General features: G+C 36.6%; 1 protein-coding gene, 1 long non-coding RNA gene and 2 pseudogenes across 2 annotated transcripts; 2 read left to right on the top strand and 2 right to left on the bottom strand.

The window, feature by feature from the left end:
• Positions 1-4,850: 4,850 nt before the first annotated feature.
• LOC147476828 (uncharacterized) lies at positions 4,851-6,863 on the bottom strand. Its single transcript, XR_015209544.1, has 5 exons — positions 6,737-6,863; positions 5,806-6,331; positions 5,523-5,732; positions 5,183-5,420; positions 4,851-4,909 (listed from the first exon to the last, which is right to left on the bottom strand). It is a non-coding gene; the product is annotated as an uncharacterized LOC147476828 (long non-coding RNA).
• Positions 6,864-12,306: 5,443 nt separating this feature from the next.
• LOC147476827 (dnaJ protein homolog ANJ1 pseudogene) lies at positions 12,307-12,939 on the top strand (annotated as a pseudogene).
• Positions 12,940-17,377: 4,438 nt separating this feature from the next.
• LOC147476826 (F-box protein At5g39450 pseudogene) lies at positions 17,378-17,783 on the top strand (annotated as a pseudogene).
• Positions 17,784-22,266: 4,483 nt separating this feature from the next.
• LOC147476825 (protein FAR1-RELATED SEQUENCE 5-like) lies at positions 22,267-23,520 on the bottom strand. The gene has a single exon (XM_086585837.1). It carries the CDS (start codon positions 23,518-23,520, stop codon positions 22,267-22,269), a length of 1,254 nt encoding a protein of 417 aa, XP_086441963.1.
• Positions 23,521-25,119: the final 1,599 nt, after the last annotated feature.

The following is a 25,119-nucleotide window of genomic DNA, read 5'->3' as shown; positions in this document are numbered from 1 at the left end:
ATATATAAGCTGGTCTCCTCTCGTGAAGCCCCCTCATTTAAGTCTTGGCCTTTTCTCAAATTGATACCTTCAAAACTTTGAAAGTCTTGACCTATTTTAATTCGGTTTTTTGTCTTCTTGTCCCATATCAAACTAAACCTTATGTTTTGTCCTTTTGCCCAATTCAATTCAAAACATTGAATTGGTACGTGTATTTTCCTATTGCAAGGTGGCACAAAATTGTGACCATCACTTGCCACCTGCCTATGCTAGTGGCGGCGCCGATTTTGGCATTTTTACAACTTTCTGTCTTTGCGTAGAGTTCGTCGCCCTGGTTGCTCTGCCAGTTCACTAGCCGAAGTCGGTGTCCAGGTTTGAAAGATGTGAGCTTCTGAAGTTTGCTACTTCTTTACATGTGGACCCGTTCTGCACTGGTTTTGTTCCTTTAGAAACTTCGACTCTAGTCAGGCTTTGTTGGGCTTCACTGGGGCTGAGTGGGAACACTTCAAGAATTCCAGTATTTCCGTACTTCGATGCATGTTTTATTATCATATTCACGTTAACTGCGAAAACCTGCAAAAGTACGAAAATATAATTATTTCATGATTATTAAACACATAATTGACCAAAATGTTATGTCTCTCGGGGTATAATATTACAGTTTTTGGTGTTTATCAAGTAATAAATAAACAATATCAATTTCTTTAACTTCATGAAAGATCAACTATCCCATAAGTCTGTGATGACTGTTCGAGGGACAACTGCACCGATATAAAAAAACAACATCGCACCAATATAGAGTATCCCTAGTATTTCAAAACTACAACCAATTATTCCATGAAAAGAAATTTCTCATTTACATAATAAAAGAAATAGAGTATTGTACCTTTCCTTAGTGCTACCAAGTCCAAATACAAACGTTAACTTGCTTAACATAGGTGCATTATTGTCCATTTGTCCATTTTGTATATCTATTTACTTTATAGTATAACACTTGATCCTCCCTAGTAGGGCAGGGAATCGAGTCGGGTTTGACCCGAATCCGACCCGACCCGAACCCGAATAGTTCGGGTTTGGGTCGATTTTTGTATCCGTTTACTTATTCGGGTCGGGTTCGGATATATTTTTTGGGCTTTTTTTTGAATTTTTAGTGTTATCCGATCGGGTTAGTCGGGTTTGGGTTCGGATATTATGAAACTATTCGGATTCGGATATAGCCATATCCAACCCGAACCCGACCCAATCCCTGCCCTACTCCCTAGTCTCTAGCATTTTTAGAACAATGATCCTCAATCGAACACTTTCTTAATATTATAGACGTACTTTTTCAAACATTTTATTCAAGCATACTCTTATACATGGTCATAAAATAAGGAAATTTGCCTCTTTTCTACCAACGTGCAAATAAATAAATAAAAAAAAAAAAAAAAAAAACAGTATCTTAACGCCCACAAATTCAATGAATTTCATATGCAATTCCATACAAAATTATTAGTCACCTGAATCATGGGTTCGCCACTGTGACTCATCATTTTATTCTAATTTATTATATTTGGAAAGGAAACAACTTAGAGCCACATTCAAGCACATATAATGAAAAGTCTCGATATTCCCCAATTCCTACTTCACCCATTGGAAAGATCTTTCTCTTTCTCTTACGGACGTTTTCACCCATTGGAAAGATCTTTTCCCTAATCCCCGAAACCGTTCAAGACACCAAAGAAAAACACTCAACCACCTAAAATACCAAGCACCAATCCCCAAAAAAGTATAGAATTGATAGGGAAAGAAGGTCAAAATCTGCTTAACATATCCTACTTCCATCATGTCCACGTAATCAGATATCCATGTTTCATTAACTGTTTGTTTGTACTGCTCAATCAAGACCTTGTATTCTACCTGATGAGATTCATATTGAATACACATTTCAAAGGTTATCTAAGATTCCAAAAAAAGAAAAAAGAAAAGAAAAAACAACACTTCTAAAAAGGACAAAAATATAAACAACCATCATGTCCATGAAGGAAAAGGGAAAGTGCTCACCTAATTACCTTTCCCTAGCTCTTTTCCCCACCATTAGAAGTTCAAATAATTTCACATATAAGTGACTCTTCACATGTGCTATTGTCAAACCAAGGTATGTATGATTTGAGACAATCACCCAAAAAAGCAAAATAATTCTTTGTAAGTGTCTTCATCTCTACATTATCTTTCCAAAGAGAATGCAAGTGTAGTTAAAAAGAAATTAAGCAATTCAAATCTTCACCAAACATCTAAACGGTACTCTAGCACTATAAGTTACAATAAGTATTATACATATACACTAAAAAAAAGTTGACGTTAATGGGATAGTCAAATTCATACCTAAAAAACAAAGCCTTAAACATCAAGCTCATAGATTGATGGGCAATGGGCCTCTTTAAATGATTTTCACTATGATCAGGATCTTTAATCGGCAATACGCCTCTTTACTAAGGTGATAGTTTATAATGTTGGATTCACAAGGCCTTTTGTACACCATTTCATATATACACTACAGCGGAAAATTGTTTCTATCAAGTAGACATAAAAAATATAGGGAAATGAAGACCAACTGAAGTTTTTCATTGTGTAATGTATTGTTTGTGCTTAACTGGTTTCATTATACAAATATTCAAACCCATTCGGCCATTCTATATATCACTATTCAAGTTGTCATATAGATCATAAAGACTAATTCATGATAAGAGCATTTTAGCTTTATCTTCTTCGTATATCTCTACTGGATATATTCTTAACGGCATAACAAATTCAGCCAACAACTCTATCAACCTGTTTACTTGTTAAGGAATGATGGAAGAAAAAAAAGTTCCAAGTTGTTTGACTTATAGGAAGCAAGCACAAAGAGAAGGTAAGAGTTGTTTGAACCACTCAGTTTGAACTCCAAGAGAATAGTTAGTGTAGACATGAACTTCTTTCTCATCAAAGAATGCAAGATCAAGTGTTGTAGCTCCAACCACTGCAAAATTTACTCCTTGTTTGAAATCTTGATTACTATGGTGGTATTAATGACATTCCCCATAGCTTATGCTGCATATATAAGAACTTTGACATCTAAGAAAACATTAGCAGAGCAAAAGTAGAAGCAACAGATGACCAAGAGCTTGATTGATTGGATAGATGAGGGAGGGAGGCAGAGAATGAAGTTGTTGAATTTTTGAAAAGATGAGTTTTTTGGGTTTCTCATGAAGGGTTTTATTTGTTTATCTATTTTTTCTTCTATTGGGTTTTCTATTTTTTGTTGATGGGCAAACAATTGAAAACATCGAAAGAGGGCATGGATTACCTTTTTATTGGAGAAATGTTGCAAAAAAGTTGGCTAATGGTGTATTGCTTACCTGAACACGCAAGTTAGCGCATAGGCCCACAACCATCTATTTACATAGAAACCTTTCACGCACATAAGCTACACCAATCTATTATAACAAAATCCAAAAAGAATTTTCATATTTGATTACACACACCAAAAAAGCCCAAACCTATTGCCTAACTCTTACTAATGAAATCCGCTTCCAGCTTTACTATGTAATACCCTTGATTCGTTTTCTAAATTAGTACCACACTACAGCCTACAATTATCTCTAGATGAGAGCATGAGCTTTCAAAAATGTGTCAGAGAATATATCAGACAACTTTTCCTAACAAAATGTAAAAAACATTGTTTAATCTAATTCTTAGTGTTTATTAGCATTATGTCATTCAAGGTTAGGCATGAGTTAATAAAAACAGTCCCATGTGACGCATCAGTTACACAACTCTTGGAATCAAATGTACAATCATGGAGACATTTTTAGGTTTGTCGGAATGCACTGTTTGCCATCTGATTTACAGCATAAATAAAAAAAGCCGTTCAAAAAGAGATTTTTTAGCTCAAAGTAATTGAAGTCAAAGCATACCTGAGATTTTCAAAAAATGACTCTAACAGCACATATACCAAAGTATACGGGAGAGACCTATATGCCTTAGGCATAGACTGTTTTTGATTTAGAATGAAATATATGGCCGAAGTAAGGGACATGCACCCTCAACACATGTATAAATGATGCCTAGTACTACACTTATGGTACAAAAACAGTAATTTATTCAAGCGCATATAAAGAATTCCAAATATATGACCATTCAAAAAAGAACAAAAAACCACTTATATGGTAAACTATTAAACACCAATCCTAACTATTGGCTTCAAGGTTCAGTAGAAAACGTCCGGACTATACGTTTCAAAGCTATAAACATAAAGAAAGTAGACACTTAGTTCAAAATTTCAAATAGCCTAAGACCCTTTATCAAACTCCTCTCTCAAGTATCTGAATTCAACTTTTGACCCTGCTCCTATGCACCTATAGAAATAGACTCCAATGCTATTAAAGCAAATGAAGCTAGCTATTCAACTATCAAATTAAACAAAACTATCAAAATTATCTACTCAATGGAAATTTAAAATTTCAGTCACATGAACATAGGTAAATGATAAATAACACAAAACTATTTGCAACCACTATGTCATGTAAGGTACGGATTTTGTTATACTAACACACTATTTGTTTAAATCAATGCTTGTTTTATGACCACAATCTTAATCACCTATTGCTTCGTACCAACTAAGCTTAACATCATTGTTTTATTACTGAGCCACATAGAGAAATGAAATGACCACACATTTTTTCAAAAAAATAAATAAATAATCAAAACGCACTTGTTATGGAATGAAATCTTCTTAGAAATATAAAGGCTTGAAAGTCTAAAATCAATGCAAGTAGAACAACAAAATTATTAGAAAGAAGTTACCGGGTTGGCGGATTTCGAAGAGTTCATAAAGCTAGAAATTGCATCTAAAACGAAAAGAGGGTTCAGAAATTTCTCTCATTGTCCATTAGAATATTTTCGCCAACTCCTAATTAATTTCACACACGAAAGCAAGAATTAGTTTCTAATTAATGACCTTGTAAGGAAGTAAGCAAACATTAGGCAAATGACACATTTACATGAAATAGAGCGAATAGCATAAGAAAATATTGGTAGAAATATTTGGAGGCAACAGATTTTAGAAATTGCAGTTGATCATTAAATCCGAAAAAAAATACTTTTGCCATACAAAAATTACTGATGAACTTTGTGAATAAAAAAACTTGTACAAAATGCAAATGGAAGCAGTAAAATAAATTACCTTTTCACTGTCTTCGATGATAGCATAAACTTGACCTTCAAATAATGACAAAGTTGTATTGTACAGTAACACTCTTCATTCTCATATATGTCACATCACATACCAACCTCTCTAGAACGCATACTTCTAACAAGAAAATCACAACAAATACTATACTTCCATTAGCTCCATTGCTCAGAAAAAATAAGAAGCCATCTCAATCAGTAAGTTTAGCGAAGATACCAATCTCAATGGACATCTGCAAAATGATAGAGAAAGTATACATTACAGGAATTATCATCTCACATGGCAAGCATATACAAAGCAAAAGAAAATGATAGTTCGATAGATCTGCCCCAACCTCCCAACCAAAAAAGATCCGCCTTTGAACAACAGGTGGAAGCCTTGAGAATCAATCTTTCATAAACATATGGTAGTGTCGGAACCGGAGAATCTGGCCGCTGCATCCATGCCAGATTTCGTTTCCTTGTTTTGTTCGAGCATCCTCCATTCACATATTTTCTCCATTAGTAATTATCAATACCATAAAGATTTAAGCAACCGTGTTATCCTGCATGTATTACCCAAGCTTGGATCCAACATCTCATGTTTAAATGTATCCCAGAGGTGTTGAGCTAGCTTACCACTAATTAAGTATCCACAATCAGATCAGATAATCAAGATTTACAGATTGTACCACTAAGCAGCTCATGCACAATATGCAGACAACCGATCATGCCACATGCACCACACCATAATAGTGTGTGTAAACTTGCACAGCATACAATGTTGGCACCCGAACAACAGTCCATAAGATAACACTATGAAAAATCAGCCAAGTCTTTGAACCACTTAAAAAATTATATTCACTTCCTTCATTAGTGGTACCTGAATTTGCTGCTTCAACAATTTTCTTCACTTTCGGTTGAACCTAAATTTGTCGCTTAACTTTCAAGTCCTGAAAATTAACATCAATAACCATCACTATCTCACCATAATCAACTAAACAAACAATAAGACTATGAGACACCTTTAGTAACAGATTCCCAATGTTCAGTGGAAGAACTGTCCAAGACACTGCCATCTCCCTCCCTTATCTGTGCTCTGGACCAGCAGTTCAAACCAATATCAAACCAGTGGAGTTAAAAAAGGGTTGGCATATTATTGAACCTGAAATGCAAGCAACAATCATAATTAATAGTAATAAATCCAAAACTTATATGCAAACACATCCAAATAATATATAAAGTTAATCAATCTCTTAGAGTACCAGCTATATAAAAGTCAATACACATCTATTAGTTCACCTTGAAGTTAGTGATATGAAGGTGTACTGTCGCACCTAGACATTTATTCCCTCACGCCAACCAGGTTGAATAAATCCTTGACTATCCTAATCTTTTTGGACTTCAATATATTGTGAAACCAACAAAAACAATTGAAAACATAAAATTGGCCATATGGAGTTATGATTTTCATGCATGTTAATGTACACAAATCTGCAGGTTAAACTCATAGAAACCTTACGCAAATATTAATGAAAGAGAAAAAGGCGAGTGCAAAATGAGGCATTACTTAAGCAGGACAACGGAATCGGAGTAGAAGAAAGTTGCGGAGTTGTTGAATGCCTAAGGTCTCCTATGAAACTTAACTCCAATTGAACTGTTCGCAATGGCTTTGAATATCAGTACTCGAGCAAGCTGTGCAACAGTAATCATATTAATAATAACAATAATTAATAATGAAGCGTACAATAAGTGAATAGAAGTAATTACCTCTTGCCATGAAGCTTTGTAAGTTGTTCTCCTTCGATGAGGAAAGAGATAAGAAGAAGAAGAATGAGATAGAAAACAAAAATCGTACCCGATGGTTGCTTTGAGAGCGTAACTTCATATTATAAACTTAGAAGTTAGATTTTGATTTATCCAATTGAGTGTGTTATGCCATTACCTGAAGCAGAAGCCATGAGGACAGACGTGGGCGAGAGATGATGGGTTCCTTTAGTGCGCATTGAAGAACTTTGTGGAGTCTATGCTCCTTCAATTCTTTAAATCTACTTTTAAATCTACTTGTAGCTTAATCACCTATGGATCATGGAAGGTCTTGTTTTTGGTCAAAGATGGCATCAAGATTTGGGTCTTTGCTGGTCATTGTGAGGATTATGGAAGGGTGAGAGTGAGATTCGGAAAATGGGCGTAGGCGAGGAGAGAAAAGGGGTTGTTGAATTAAGGAGTACAATTTTTGTCTCATGGTTGCCAATTTGGCTCGATGCAGTAGTGGGGCTATTGTGAACTCTTGCTTGGTAGGGAAGAAGATAAGAGACAATCGTAACTTCAGGAGAAAAATTAGGTTTTCGGTAGAATTTGTATAAGGTTTATTTAATTTGTTATTATTATTATTTTTAATTTGAGAAGTCCATAGAAAATTAAGAATAGATTGGGGAGATTTAAACAAATCTGGGGAGGTCTCACTAATTATTATTCCATCCAATTTTTTAGGAGTCAATCATATTGCTTGAGATGCAAAATAGAGCGATATGGTGAGGAAAGAGAATGTACGTGAGCTTATATATATATATATATATATATATATATATATATATATATGTGGTTGTATTAGGAAACTTTTTAAGATTAAGAGCTCTTATTGTATTATCTATATATATATAGATAATACAATAAGAGCTCTTAATCTTAAAAAGTTTCCTAATACAACCACAACTCTAATAAGTCAATCAACATCTCGTAAGGAAATTTTATACAACTCGAATTGCTAAATCAATTCTAAAAAATTATGCTAATAATTATTCGTCATTGAATTCCTCACAAAAATTTATGGACTGTGAATTTTAACTCTAATTGCTAAATCAATTCTAAAAAATTATGCTAATAATTTTCCGTCATTGAATTCCTCACAAAAATTTATGGGCTGTGAATTTCAGAAATGATTCCAGCCATATGGCCGAGTCTAAAACTTTGTCTATATACTAAAGTAGAGACCTCTAAAAAAGAGTTTTCTCTCTCCTAGGTGGCACTATAATATGAGAGATAACCTTTTATCTAAACCTATTATGCCACGTGGAACCTTCTGGAGAGTTTGAGTGTGAAATAACTTGCTTTTACCAAATCTTGCTAAAAAATAAAGGTAGGCCACGTAGAATCTTTTTGGAGTGTTTGAGTGCTAAAAAATAGGTGTAGGCCACGTAGAACCTCTTTGGACTAAACAATCTTCGCTTACTATTCATATATTTATGCATAATGCTAACATCACAGCTAGGTTGCTCCAAGTCTGGAGTAAGGCAGTAAGACAATGAACTAGTACTTTCAGAGAAGCTGACTCAACATACCATTCGTTTGCTAAACAACTTCTTCAGTTCGACTTTGGCCATGGCTGAAAACTCCACATCTTCGCCAGCCTTGAATTTCACAGCCACAAGGAAAAAAAGAGACTTCAGATAACAGAACCGTATTCACTTGGAGCTTTTTCTATCTCATTCTATAATTGATTATGTATATACAAACACCTCATTTTATTATATATTTTTGAGTATATACATATAATTTTGTTTTCTAAGTTAGCAATTTGAGTATATACTATAACAGGTAACTTTTAACTTTTTGACAAACCACAAGCACCAGTAATCTATCATAAATTGTGCAGTCCCAAGAGAACGATAACAATACTTGGTCTGTAGCACAGTAGCAGCATGTTAACATCATGTTACTATACGGAATTGATAAATTTACATGCTCTATTGGTGACTTTCTTTCTAGAATGATTAAAGCAAAGCACTGCTTCAAGCTAGATAATGAACAACCATATGTACAAAGTGGAGACTAAATGGCCAAGTTCAATGTTTCTGAGGTTCTCATCCTAATCTCAAGATAAGAGATAGAAATATGAGTGTAAGAGGCGTCGTATTCTTTCCCTTGACATTGGCTCTGAAAAGTTCCACACTTACAACTTTCCTCCTGCTCTTGAGCTTCCTGACTACTACATACTTACTGAGAAATTCTTAACTCAGTAGAACCTATGCATTTAAACTAACACACAGTTAAGCACCGTAGAAAACCAATCACCCTCACGAGTGGGAGTCACAATCAAGTGACCTTATGGCATTAACAATTGAGACGACTATTGATGGGGCTGAATATCTACTCCATTTTTTAATCAACACTCCTCTCTACAAACGATTTAAGCTCCTGAGTTATGTTAAATGTGCAATGACGTTAATACCATAGTGTTATTTACACTTTATTTCATTTTTGTCAAAGATTTTATGGTTTTGCCTTCTATACATTAAATCTTTTTCTAAGCATTTGAGCCCTTGATAACATCCTTCACAGGCAAGCCAATTATTCGATCTTGCATTTAAAAAATCTAGAACCTAATGATGACTTAAGGATGAAAATTTAAGGACAATGTTGAACGTATTCTTTCTTCCGAGAATACTAGAAATTGATCATACGCTCTTAAGTATAAATAAATTTGGAGACCAAACAAACAAAGAATTTAAGGCCTCATACAACGGTTTCAAAACAACGTCTTTAAAAATGATTTCTTAAACTAAAATCTTTAAAGTATGAGAATGTATCAGTTGTACCCAGTAGCTTGGATTGGACAAAGGAAGGTGTAGTAACCCCTGTCAAAACCCAAGGAAGTTGTGGTAAGGGACAATTTCTTTGGTAAGTTATTTGTTATTTTTTTACGTTTAGAATTCTCATGTGCCTATGCAATTATAACACATGCAACCTTTGTGTTTCAGCTATAATAATGTTTACATAAATCAATTTCAATTTCATTGCCTACGTTAATTTCTTTTCTTCTTGAATGTAGGAAGTTGTTGAGCATTCTCTGTCGTGCAGTGGCAGCAATTGAAGGGCTAACCCAAATCACAACATGTAATAAGTTAGTATCTCTATTTGAGCAAGAGCTTCTGGACTGTGACAACGAAGGTGAGAACTGGGTCTGCTTGGGTGGTTACATGGACGATGCTTTTAAGTTCATTCAGCACAATGGAGGTCTCGTATCTAATGTTGACTAAATGGTACATGTGAAGTCAATGAAACAACCATGTACGCTGCAAAGATTAATGGTTATGAAGATGTTCGTACCAACGAGAACTCATTATTATTAAAAGTCGTAGCCAACCAACCTATTTCCCTGTTGCCATTACTGTTGTTGGCTATGGAACAAGTGACGATGGTACTAACTACTACGTATTGACTGGTGAAGAATTCATGGGGTACTGATTGGGGTGACCAAGGATACATTAAGATGAAGAGGGACGTTGATGCCAAAGAAGGTTTGTGTGGTCTTGCTATGATGGCCTTATACCCTATCTGATTGAAAAAGTTGAAACCAAGATACACCTGATATAGCACCCTGAAGTGGTTGATATTGGGTACTTGGGATGGGATGGAATTGGCAATTACATCAATGTAAACGCATATATAGTAGGCAAGGCCAAACAACACAAAATGGCATAATCGATATGTTTTGAAAGTTGAGGAAGTTTGGCATATCAACACCATGATTACATAAAATTTTTACATTTTACATTTATTTATGCGACCTCACAGAGCTAATTGTGCATACTACGCAAAATCATGCACAAAGTTCTTCACATGGGAATTTTCGACTAACTGGAAGGACTTATGCCTGACAATTGTAATTGTTAACCACCAATCTACATTGAACCTAAAGTTTCATAATTTGATGTAAACAACAGTAGGGAATGTGAAGATTTGCACTTGAGAATAAAGATGAGGCCGACAAAACAAACCTCAACCGTGTCTGGAGCCCATATTTTGCACAACTCTGGGCTCTTGAGGAAGCGATAAAATCTTCCTAGCCACATTAGTGGACAATTCTCCCAACGTGAAATGGGATTCCGCTGAAAAAAAAAAGAATCAAATCTAAAGTAACAAATAAGATTAATCAATTAGATCTATCAATTGGAAGTTTTCTTTCATGTAGTTGCAAATGATTCATGGAGCCAATTTGATGACTGAGTTGTCGAAAGTGGTTTCCCAGAGGCGGTCATGTTTGACACCTTATCATAAAAGACACCTACTTTTATAACAAGCTGCACAATTTGATTTCATATAAAATCATCCTTTTGTGTGGTAGTCCATATGTTAGATTCATCAACAAGAAAGGCATGAGGAATATAAGACTTTCACCTGACATTTAGCCATGTTCTCATCCAACCTGGTCAAAGTGTGAAAGTTCTTTGCATGCATGTTTGGTGCATTTTTAAAGCAATTAGAGCACTACACTAGGGGAAAAAACAATTAATATGACTTGGCATCATACCCTTACTTCTATGCAAAGTCTTAATTAGTTGCAGGAAATCTTTTTACTTCGTATGGCATGTGTTGCCCACAACTATGACTTTAACATTACGTGATGCTACTGCATTTAGTGCATTTGAAGGCTTCATATAGAAAAAGCGGGCAGTGTTGCAGAACAAGCTATTGGTTCAATTAGAACTATTTTTTTTTTTTTTTCGTTTCTAAGGGTAATTTGGCTGCAAAATATGCAGATTTATTGGAAAAATTGGTGCTGTTAGAACTAAGCTTAGGTTCGCTGAGGGTATGGTGCTGGAATGGAGATAATCTACTTGGTCACATACTCAACATGGGCACTAGCATTTTCGTATATATGGATCTATCTTGGTTGCAAAGCAAGAGATCACAGGTGGTGAGAATATTATTCAAGTGGCGAACAAACCTTAGTTACCATTGAAAAGATGTGAAACAGTGATTTGATACATAATAAATTAGTTGTCACATGAGTTTTCAATACAAGGAGCGTGAAGCTGTGAGAAGCAATGAGAATTTTTCAATTTTGGCAACAAATCAACATTGAAGAAAGACAAATTGGAGTGATAGCAAGTTGCTTTTTGTTCTTGGGCAGGGAATGTTTTAGGGAAAATTACAAAATCGACACAAACTGGGAGTGACAAATTTCAAAATCGACAAAAGTGATGATTTTCTGACTATTATATCGTAATATAAAACATTGTAAACTCATGTATATATACGTAGAATAAGTGGTAGTCCAAAAAGAACATAAAAAAAAATCTCTACTCTTTATATGCCTTCGTTGTCACTGATTTTGCTTGAAAAGGTATTGCAAAGATGTTTTGAGGGAGAGTACCACCAAAGAGTGATAACACAAAGTATTATGAGACTTTGGGTGTTTCAAAGAATGTATTACAAGATGATTTGAAGAGAAAGCTGTTATTAAGAATCATTCTGATAAGGATGGAGATCCAGAGAAATTTAAGGAGTTAGCTACGTTTATGAAATTTTGAGTGATCCAGAGAAGCGTGAAATATATGACCAGTATGGTGAGGATGCAATCAATGGAGGATTTCCCCATGGAGTTGGAGGCCACGACCCATTCGACATATTCCAAAATTTCTTTGGTAGTGGCGATGGCAGAAGGGGAAGGAGGCAGAGGAGGGGAGAGGATGTAGTCCATCTCTTGAAGGTATCTCTTGAGGATCTTTGCAGTGGAACGTCCTCTTCTCCAAGTGCAAAACTAATAAGGGATCTAAATCTGGTGCTTCAATAGAGTATTCTGGCTGTCAAGGTTCTGGTACGAAGGTTTCAAGTAGGCAAATTCGCCGTGGTAGGATTCAGCAGATGCAGTATCCATGCAATAAGTGCAATGGAACTGGGGAGAACATCAAGGACAAAGACAGATGCAATAAGTGTGAAGGGTCAAAAGGTTACGCAGGAGAAAAAGGTTTCGGAAGTCCCGCTTAGATGGATACTTCAAAGTTTCTCATTTGTGAAATGTAGTAACTCCCTTGGATCTAACAGTCATTTAATGCAATGCACGTAATATGACAGCGTTGGGAATGGTTATGCATACTTCAACCCTTCTTCAATATATTCTTGGGTTCAAAATGCCATTAATTGCTTCGCTCACAAAGATCATCGGACTGTATCAACATTGACTATGAGCATTTTAATTTAAAACTAACCCAGACACCTTCGCAGAGTGCATAGGAAAACTTTTAACAACACTTAAAGGGAACAACATTTTAAAATGAGCATTTTAACTCATTTTCCTTGCTTCTATAACACCTTTTGACGATGACCAAATTCAAAATCATTATATGGCATTGTGGAGTAAGTATGGACATCTCATAAACTATGTCAACTTTCAATTCTACGCATATGATAAGGGTACAAGTAATAAGGCAGACCATCAACTGTTTTAGTAGGCAAAATATTTAAAAGATCTCGGGCGTATGCCCGGGTCTAAAATCTAGTTCTAACCAATAACAAGATTCGTCTTCAATAGGATTACCTCTGCAATAATCAGTCATAATCAGTGTCCATTTTTTAGCACCTTATGTAAGGGACATCCGATCGATCCGCGTGATGTGCACGCGACAACTCCCCTCGGTAACACGACCCCTAGACATACGAACACCCATCACACTCGCACACTTAACAACACTCACACACTCAACAACATTCGCATACTCAGCAGATCGGTGACTCATCACTCAACTTCATCTCATGACATCATCATCACCTGCTACTGTCATCATTACCAGCTTATCCTTAAGCCTCTTTCCCGTCGTAATACATGCACCATTACAGCCATACACCATCCATTATTACATCCTATGCCAACTCAGATAGACCTACAACTTTTATCCATGTGCCTCTCATAGGCACATGTCATCTATCTCGACTGCATATCTGTACTCATCAGTACACGCATCACACCTGATGCTTATTCTCAATGACTATAAAAGTCACCCTTCAGAGCTACATGTGGCTTGATTCTAGTCTCACTGACATAGTGCTGGATACGTAGGCATCTTCTTACATATGAAAAGCAACCATTAATACTACTCAAAAACGATCCCCTCTTGATTATCTACACCTAAGAGCTAAGAATTAACTCCTAATTCTTGATGTAAATTTAGACATTTACATTTGGCACCATCTGTGGAAATCATTTCACATTTAATCTCATCTGAACATCATCGTTCAAACATTTCCAGATTCAGGCGTTCATTTAAGAGCATCAACGAAGCAAGGACTAAGTTTTTTCTCCCTTTCTTTCTTTCTCCCTTTTTTTTTTCTTTTTTATAGACATTTATTTTCTCATGAACAATGACATGGCACTCCAGTATTTGCAATGTTTGGCTACTGAGGACTTGATTTTAATCTATACCTTAAGAAACTCAAATCGATAACTCACATGCCGAGCGTCCTTACAATGACCTCATCAACGCATACGTACATAACCCAAGTAGGTCCACGACCCGTCACTTGGTACTCCATTACATACTACATTTGATGACTGAGGTATAAATTATGGCCAAACCCTCACCAAGTAAAGCCATAGTGAATATAGGAATGTCATAGTCAATCAGGACAAAACATCTCTATTTTTTCATCTTCATTTTTACTCATATAATATGAAACCTTTACTAACTACCATAGACATTTTTATGGCATAGCCTCCTGATACATTATAGATTAGCACAGCAGCTTCGATCACTAAGGGTTTGATTTTAATCTATGTACTCAACTATTCACACACTCAAACCCAAGAAGGTCAATGACCCAACTCTTGGTGCCAAACACTTAACGCCTCCACAACGGCTTTAACAAGCACCACATTGCAAACAGTACTACATACTTGAGGGATAGATTAAAATCACACCCTCAAAGCGATCAAAGCATGATGCCTCACATTCTACGCTGAGGGTTAACAGATGCACCTACGGTCTATTGTGAGCAAGGGTTACACGCAGTTCACAAACCTCCCCCCCCCTGAGGCACTGCGTAAGCCCTCCCCCGTGCACATTAACTAAGGCCATTTGTCCGCACACAACATCTATGTGCTTCTAGTGCTAAGTCCTACAGCGACCTCTCAGCGACTCAATCGTTCCTCACCACACTGAGGGCTACTACCCCTTCTTTTACATTCGTTCAGTCGAACCAGCCGACCACGCGACAACAAGTACTCAACAAACAATAGACAAATTGGATGACTATATCATTCATATACAAGCAAAGATTATTTTCTCAAGCACATATAGAAGACACATAAATTCTTGTATTATTCATAACATCATACATTTTTAGATTGCATCTTTCAAACTATATCTCTTAGATTATATCTCTGAGCTTACATATCTCAGATTACAAGTCACTCCCTCACTTTCTACATACACTGAGGGCTCGTCTCGTCATGATCAAAAGTTGAAGATTCCGCTGGATTGTTGGCATCATCATCAGTACCATCGACGTATCGGCACCACCAAAGTCTCTCGCAACACTAGGCGATGAAAACACTTCAGAAAAATAGAAAGCCTAAGGCATACGACTGCCTCCTCTCTATTTCTCTTGACTCACATATGCCACGACCAGCACCCAGCGGCAATCGAGTGGTTCCGAATAAGCATAAGGCGAGCATCACCATCACCAAGGGATTGACACTGCTAAAGAAGACCACTCGATCCACCCCAAACCAACAACCCAAGGAAAGCAGGAACGACAACCCAACCGAGACATGCATCGCGAGCCCGCACACCATTACATTGTCCCCATCGAAGGAGCAAAAAATGCAAGAAGTACGGGGTTTCACCACTACCAAAAGATTCACCCGCCCCCGCACATGGTCAATCCCCTCATGCGGATCACCAATACTACAGGGTGAGCCAAACATCTAAGGCACTCGATCAAGGATGCTTTGCTTAAAGCATCCCTTCATCAACCAAGCAACCTGTCGAAATCTCTTCCTCGTGGACCCACGCACCCTCCAACACCACGCCCACCCACTCGACCTGGTGAAACAAAAACTTCACAATCATCCTTCTCCACCAGATTCGAGTGTCCTTGGGTGATGCAGCCGCACCATCCACTGGTGTGATGCATCATTTCTCAAAATCACCCATTCCTAACCACAACCCTTGTAGGGGTCGAGCGGAACATCACCTACCAACACCACAAGTTCACTATACATTAGCAACTCTCCCTCCACAACCACTACCTGCATCAAGCCAAACAATTGCCTCCACCACCAAACCACCATCTCCTGAAAACCTAAAAAACCCCCACCACCTAATACAAACTCCCACCGGCATAACTACAACGCCACTTCTTTTTCTTCCTCAGCACTCAACAATATTACAAATAAACTACTACAACAACTATCTCACCAACACCTCAACACTGGTCACACTACAAGTCCAAGAATTCCAAACATAAACCGGACAAAAGACAAAATAAAAGAACAAATGAAGAAAACATAGCAACAAATTTTGGCAAAATTTCTCCAAGTACGCAAATGACAATGACTTCAAATACCTCTTTATATAGGCAAGCTCGCTACCTCCCAATCCTCCGTTCTACATCAGCTTCAAGGGCCACAATTTTAACAAAATGTGTGCAGAATCTCAACCACATATGTCAAGTCCAATTTTCTTGATCATCATATCTTAACATGCCATCTATGGCCCTCCCCTATCCAAGGACAGCTCACCACCTCTCATGAGACACCACGCAAACCTGGCTTGATAAGTCAAGTCCAGCATAACTCCAGCATTTAACAACTACAAGTTTTGAAGTGACAGTTCCACTTCCCAAAACAGCAACTTCCAAGAAAGACCAAATACGCTTCACCCACAAATATGGTAAAGTGAGAAGGTTATCTTTTCTACTTACATTCTTTATGCTTACAAGCTAACATGATATGCTAATCACAAGAAGACAAAACAACAATCACATGTATACATTCAAAAGCAATAATCAATTCAAGTGCTCCCTACAACGAGCCCCACTGGACCTAGGGGTGCAGACGGATAGCCGTATATCCAAATCCGATTCATATTTGTATTTGAAAAATAGGATATTATCCAAAAATTTTGGATATCGGATTCGAATTTGGATAAATTTTCACATCCGAGCGGGGTTTAGGATATGGATCTGGATCTTTGGTACTATCCGTCGGATAATATCCGAATCCGATTTAATTAATATAAATATATTATTATATTATAACTATAAATGCAAATTTAGTTTAGGGCTTCTTTTATTCCTCAAATCTAATCTCAACGCTACCACCACTCCTCTTCTTCCTCAAGTTCTCAAATCTCAACACACCACCACCACTCATCTTCTTCTTATATTATAACTATAAATTAATATAAATGCCCTGTACAAGTTGCCTATGCCGCAACCCATAACTGGTCAAGAATATGTTGGCCTCTGGGGTGGCACTTTTGGCTGGCCTCTTGGAAAACCTTCAGATGATAAGCCTGGAAAGGCCCTTTTCTTTCTTTCACTCTCGTATGAAGAGTCCGAGGGGTAAAAGATTCTTATTGCCACTAAAATATTAGAAGGTACCCACTATGTTCTTCATCCCAATGGATCAGCAATGTTTCTGGTGAAGGTTGATGAGTTGTCTTCCAATCCGTTCCCATGGAATAGTGAGAGCTTCTCGTTCTGTTGAAGTGAAGCGTGCTAACAGTGGAGAGGGTATTGCAAATGGATATGGTTTAAGATATCCTAACTCCAAACATGGTTCCTTGTATGTGATCCAAGATGGACTCCTTGTTTGTTTGGAAGGAATCTAGGGTTGTGTTTCCTTTTCATGAATGATCAAGGCAGCCTAGTCAAGTTCTCAAAGATTATTCGGATTCGGATATTGGATTTTGTGATCGGATTTGGATTTATTCCCATCTATTTTATTTTGTGATTGGATTCGAATATTATCCAATATCCGATTCGGATTCGGATACGATTATCATACATCCGTCGGATTCAGATGTAAGTACAAACTTTCAGATTCAGATCCGGATACAGGCATATCCGCATCCGAACCTATCCGTCTGCACCCCTAACTAGACCTCACCCAGTGGAAAACGACTTGCTATTTCTACCATGGAACAAGAAACAAGTAAGACGAGCAACACAAGACATACTCTATTATATCAGGCTATTTAGAGCCACACCAACCTCACCAACCTCACCAACACTCGCCAAATAAATCATAAAATCAAAAAGGAACAAGCATCGCACCACCATCAACCACTACCTCCTCGCCAGCCGCATCAGCCACTTCAGCTGCTTGCACCTTAATCATAGTCGACACTTCAGCACTCGTCCCATCAATTGGAACATCTAAGTCTACTACAGTTTTCCCTTTCCACGTATCAGCGACTGCATCTGCAACTGCGATAGAGGACACCTCCGCCTCACCACCTCGATCGTCCTCATCATCATCATCACTCGCATCATCATCACTTTGGAAAATAGCCGCACTCTCCACACCAGGTGTCGGCACTAATTTCCCTTCCGCTAGATAGCTAGCCAGATGATTCCACTTGGAGGTGCGCCTCTCCTCCAGTTTCTGGTACTTGCGCTTGTCCCCCCTCGCGAACCCCAGCTCCCTTTTCAAACACTCCAACTCTAACGTTTGCTCCTCGAACATCTTCTTTAGCTCTCCATGAAGCATCTTCTCAGTCCCATGCTGAAACTTCACTTCCTCCAACTCTTTCAACGCATGCATCTTCGCTGCTTCAGCCGCATGTAAATCCCCACAGACAGTGTAATTCACAGCTTCTACCTCTTCGAGACGCGCCCTTAAGTCAGCAATCTCAGTTAATTTTGACTACATCTCCATATCAAATGAAGCCGAAATTTGATAATGATTTAGAAATTTGAAATTTGAAACCAAGAGAATGATTAAACAACCATGCATACCTAATTTAGAGAAGAGAATGATGGTATTCTTATCCGAGATTTGAAAGAGAGAGAAAGTGGCATACAAATTACGAAGAGGGAGAAGATAACAATTAGTTTCCTAGCAATAAATTAAAGTCATTAATTTGTATTAGTCGGTATTAATGGGAAGTGTAGCTCACGAACAATTGAAAATGGTGCCAGGGATGACCCGGAACGTTTGCCACGGACCAAAGTTGTAGAATCATTAGCCACAGTGGCTCTCTATTGGTATAGTAATAGTTGTCGTAGCATGGTGTGACACTATTTTGCACCCTTTGTCCACGGCCACAACGCGTGGGTGTTCCCACGGTTTGGACCATTGGATCAGATCTTGACACTATATGTTTTCTCCCACGGCTATACTTCGGTGGCATAGATCCAAAATTTTGGGCGCATACGAAAATTTCCTTTCCACAAAAATAGATACTCAGAAAAAGTTAGAAACTAATCTCATTGGCCTCTAGCTTCCACCACCTCTCTCACCATCTCTCTCATCGAAAATCAAAGGTAATGCTTAAAAGTTTTATTTTTTAAGTGTTTATTTTATTAAAGGTTTTTTATTTTATTTTTTTGGATGGAAATTGAGTAAAGGGTGTTCCTTTTTTGTTGTTACAGATTCTTGGCAACTCAATGGACATCCGACTATCCACAAAAACAAGCTCTTGGTCTTCATTGCCTTCAACTTCATCTCCAAATTATCGGTAATCAAAACTCCTATTTTCCATCTCAACTCATATAGGATTTTCTATTTGGAATTAAGTGCAATAGGTTGCATGTGTTGTTTGACGTTGTACCAACAAACTGATTGAAGTTGTAGTTTGATATTTGACATGCGTTAGATTAAAGTTAGTATTTTTTTTATTTTTAAGTTGGGCTTTTGTTTTTTCACTGTTAGTTAATAGGGTTTCGTTTATGTGATTGATTTATATGTGGATGTTGTTGTTGTTCTCACTGATTTAGTTCGGTTTAAGATTTGATTTGAGTGCTTGTTTTGTTTGCTTATTTTAACTTGTATGATTGATAGTTTGCTAATAATTGAAGATGGTACTCTTAGTTTTTGATGAAAATAAGGTTGAACGAAATTCGTTAAGTTTTGATCATGTTACTGCTTTTCATGGATATTTTTTCACAGAACAATTCTTTTTCGAATTGCATATACTAATAATATATAACTAGTAAATTATTGATTCTTTGTTGGTTCCAAACATATAGATAAAAACATATTTAATTGTTATGCATTTTCTACAACTCAAGAAGGTGATGCTGCGATGTTTATAGGGTTCTCTTGTAGCGTATTACTTACTACATACGGAGGTGAGCTGTCAAAACTATTAAATGTATTTTGTTATTGGTTGTATGTGTGAATAAAACAACTATGTAAATTTGGTTTATTTAATTTCAATATAACTTAAAGAACTGCATATCTTCTGTTTCCACCATGGCGCTATTAATTTGGCAAAGTTTAGAATTTTGGTAGAGTTGATTATTATTATTATTAGTATTAGTATTTTTATTATTAGAATATTACTAATACTATTGCTACTACTAATTACTAAGTACTTTTATTATTGTTATTATTACTATTGTTGTTGTTGTTGTTGTTATAAGATTTTCTTTGAATGGCCTGAATAAATCTTCAAGGAAAATTTGAGTAGTTAAGAGTCTTCAGTTTTTCTTTGCAGTTATTGGGGGAGTTTTTTATTAGTCTCTCCTATTTGACTTGGAGCAAGGTACGTACTTTGGTTTTAAAAATTGGATCCACCTCATACTTCGGCTCCTGATTTGCACCTCGACTGTTGTCCTTGTACTCAGTTGCTATCATGCCTCCAGACAGACTACCAAAAGTTCCATTTGATCCTTGGTGTAACAAAGGTCATGGAAGTCATATATTCTTTCATTTGCATGCGTGGCGAAGCCAAAGGCAAACAATCCCAGAAACGAGAGATGTAAATTTTCTCAATCGGAATACTAATACTTAAGTTGTTGTTAGCCTGTTTTCTTTTAGTGGTTTTGTGTATTATCATAGAATGAAATTTAAAGATTTGTAAGGATCACTTATGTAAAACTTGAATGTTGCTATCATAAACATGTTTTTGTCCAATAGTTACCATTTGTGTTATGCAGTTGTTCGACAGCAAACTGTAAATTCAACCTGTAAATGAGTTCTAAGGGTGTTTTTTTTTTGTTTTCCAAATAAGTAGCTTGTTTGCTTCCATTGAAATTAGTCCTGCACAAGTAAAAGGGCCAAATATGTCTCATAAGTTGAGAAGGTTTATTATATGCGTGCTTGAGAAGGGAGGTAATAAAAAGGGTGTAACTTGCTATAGAGTTGTATACTAGTAAGCAATAAAAAAATCAACCTATATATAATTTTTGTTGTAATCTAAAGTAAGCACCCAAGTAAGCAATACAAAAAATAAGAATACGTACTGAACACATTGAACTAGTTCGAGTGATTACTAGACAATACCTCTTCAAAATAGCAAATTAATAAATTCATCAACAGACATAAAATAGACAAATGGAACTTAGAACAGGATAGTCAATATAAAATTATTACAATTCCCTTCAAAAATACACCCAAAAAAACATGACAGCAAACACCCAATGACACACTCAACAAGCATGTCATTCCACACTCTTGTTTTTTAACTTTTCCAGACAATTTTGGAGTCATGATTAGCAATCTTATTACAAGTTTTACATATTCTTCCTGGATTCTCTAAAGCTACCTCCCTGGTCCTTTCATTCTCTCCGTTTTCTTCTTCCTCCCCTTCATTTGAGAAATGTTGGGATTCAAAATCAAAAGTTGAAAAGAAAATTTAAGGGTTAAGATCAAATAGCATTTTTATAACTACAAAGATTAAAAAAAAAAAAACTAACTAAATAAATTACCTATGAGGTATCAACTATAGACTCTTCAATTGGAGGTGCTTTATTTGTCATTATATCCCTTTTGCTAATGGTTTCCTTGAGCTCCAAAACTCCAATAGACATTTCACTCATCTTTTGAATAAAATATGCATATGTCTCAACACTAGTCGATGCATCATAAGCCAATTGAGTAGCAATCTTGATACAGTGGGCAACTCTTAAAGGCTCATGGTATTCATGACCGGCCACTAGCTATAGTCCACCATCAAACACCGCTCTATATGTGTTTGCATTTTGCGTCCACCATTTCAAAATAAAATGATCTGGAATCTCTTCGATGTCATAACGCTGAAAAAGCTTCAAAATATGAGCACAAAGTAATCCTTCAAACTGAAAATTCTTACATTCACACTCACCCTCCAAGGTTCCTATATTAAAAGTCACTTTCCAAATTGAAGTTTACTTTATGTCTCTTGTCTTCACCGTATAAATTTCTATTCCATGTATGTCTATCTCTTCTCCAACAATTTTGTACTTAATCTTAGCCTTTTCTAAATGTTTCTTGAATTTATTAAAATCACTAATGGTATAAACTTTAGCTGCATACTTGAGGAGAAAAACACCCTTAGCCACAGTGCGAGAAGTATGTTCGGTGTGGTAATCAGATTCCCTTTCACTCCTAGCTATCGATTCCAAAGACCTCTCGTTACCATGGACAAACTGCATAAGTGTAGTCATCGAACTAGCGAATTGGTCATAATGAGAATTCATTAATTCACTTCGCCCAGTCGTATGCATACCAGCAAAAAAAGTGTCATTATGATAAACCGGAACCCAAGACGTATAGTTTTTATATATTTCTATCAACCAAGTATTTTCAGTCAAGTCATACTTCAATAGTAGTGCAGACCACCTTCTTTCAAAATCAACAATCCTATATGACTTCCAAATAATATATGTAAGCTCCAAACACAATGTATCGAGCTTATGGTAGACAAAGGACAATTTCTCATTACATTTTTGCATAATGTGCCAAAGACGAAACTGATGTTGAGTAGTAGGGAAAACTCTTTTAACTGCTGCAGTCATCGCTAAATCTTGGTCACTAAGCATTGAAGTTGGTGGACGACCACCCATAGCTACAAGCCATGTCTGAAACAACCACACAAATGTCTCTTCTGTCTCATCAAGTAACAGGGCACAACCAAACTGAATAGACTGCATGTGGTGGTTGACTCCAGTAAAAGGGGCAAAAGGCATAATGTAAACATTAGTTCTATATGTTATATCAAAAGATACGACATCCCCAAAGTACTCATATTGGACACGAGACCTTCCATCAACCCAAAAGAAATTTACTACAACACCTTTTGTATCTAATTGAACAACATAATAGAACTGGGGATTTTCAACACTCTTTTGCCTAGTAGTAGCATCATTGTCTTTAGGCTTCTTTCTCGTCAAACCATAATGATGGTTCCAACAATGCTTTCTCCGAAACCCAATCTCATCCCCATGAAAAACGTCTGCCACTTTCCCTACAGGTATACCAATGTCATGAAAAACCTCTATCAAACTCTTCGCAACTTCAGGCATATTTTTGTTGTCTTTCATATACTGCCTCTTTGATAGAGTGACGAAACCATGGCTATGGTCTTTTGCAGCCAAACTCACATCATATATATCTTCAAGTTTTCTTTTTGTAACTCGCATCCTAGCTTGCCAACCACACCTAATAGTCGAAGTACTTTCGAAGCTACACCTTTAATTTCTTCTTTCTTGTTTTGGACCCCCTCGCGTGAGCAAACCAATAGATAGCTAGAAGGCAATTCCACACCCGTTTGTTTTTTGTCCATAGTCCGAACACGAATCTCAAATCCCTCCTATTTACCAAACTCTCTGTAGTAAATTTTTGCTTCATCAATATTATTGAATTTCATACCCAAGTATGGAGCAACTAATTTCTCAACGTCATTACTTTGGGAATCAGTACAACCACCCAACAAAAGCTCCAACATTTTCTTCCATTTCTAGGGAAAAAAAAGGGGAAAAATATCAAATGTCGCAAAATTGATATCAATAACTACCATATTAAATTGACAATTTTAACATCTATTCTGGTTAGCAAAAGACAATTATGGTAGAAAATTCTCTTGAGAGCTCGCTTGGCTATAGAGAAATTCTTCGATAACAAACAACTAAGGTTTCTAATTCAAAAAGAAAGCACTCAAGTTCAGAAAGACATTATCAAACGCAAAGAACATTAACTTGAGCCCATTTTATTAACTTACCTTAGTTTACAGAGATAAGTGATAATCAAGGACTTGTTAGGCAGGCTAATTAAAAAAAATAGTATGGTGATTTTTTGTGAAGAAGAAAGAGAATGAGCTCCAATTGAAGAGTCGGGTGTTGTTTTTGTAAAGAAGAAACCGGCGTGGGTTTCTCTTGAGAGTGAGTGAGGAAGAAGAAAAGTCTCGGGGTTTTGTTTTTTTTTTTATGAATAGAAAATAAAAATGACCATTATACCCACCGTTCTATTCTTTAGTAGTTTGGGTGCGTGATCTAGCCATTGGATTAGATGGGATCAAACAGATGTAACGGGCTGGAAAGATAAGCTGTCATTTTAACCTGTCAAGGTAGCCAACCCCTATATATATACACTAGTAAACTAGCACGTGGCATTCGCCACGTGTGCGATCAGATTTTCTTTATTTCTTTTCTTTTTTTTCGGGCAGCAAAATACAATTTTTGGTTAGCTTTTTGGTCCGGGCAGCACAAAAGTATAAAACCCGGGTAGTGGCAATTTTGCAAATATTTGCAAAACTGAGAACAGGTCAATTGTTTTGGGCAGTGTCAAAACATTGTAATTTTTTGCAAAACGGATGGCAATGTGCTAAAATTGAGGAGACATGTCTGAAATTGACTGGTCAACTGCCCATTTTACCCTTCACTCAAACACGTTATTACGAACCTAACCTCTAACACACGACCGTAATTATCAAAACTTTATAGGGGCAGTATCGGGAAAAGATACTATTCACCGAACCATTATATATATATATATATATATATATATATATATATATATATATATATATATATATATATAAGTGTATGGTTAGTGTTATCTATATGATTTTAGAATGCTTTTATGTTTTCCATTGAATAGGATAAGATTTCTCAACGTTCCCCTTCGAACTCTAACACGACCTCCAACTCTGACTTTGAAGCATACGACAATGATGTTGTGACATAGGTATGAATTTATACTTTGCCCTTTTTTTTTATTTTTTTTAATCTTTTTGTTCCTCG

Source organism: Coptis chinensis, chromosome 9 (genome assembly GCF_015680905.1).
Source record: "Coptis chinensis isolate HL-2020 chromosome 9, ASM1568090v1, whole genome shotgun sequence".
NCBI lineage: Eukaryota > Viridiplantae > Streptophyta > Magnoliopsida > Ranunculales > Ranunculaceae > Coptis > Coptis chinensis.
Note: the sequence above shows the minus strand (reverse complement) of the source record. Positions and strands in the feature narration are given on the sequence as shown.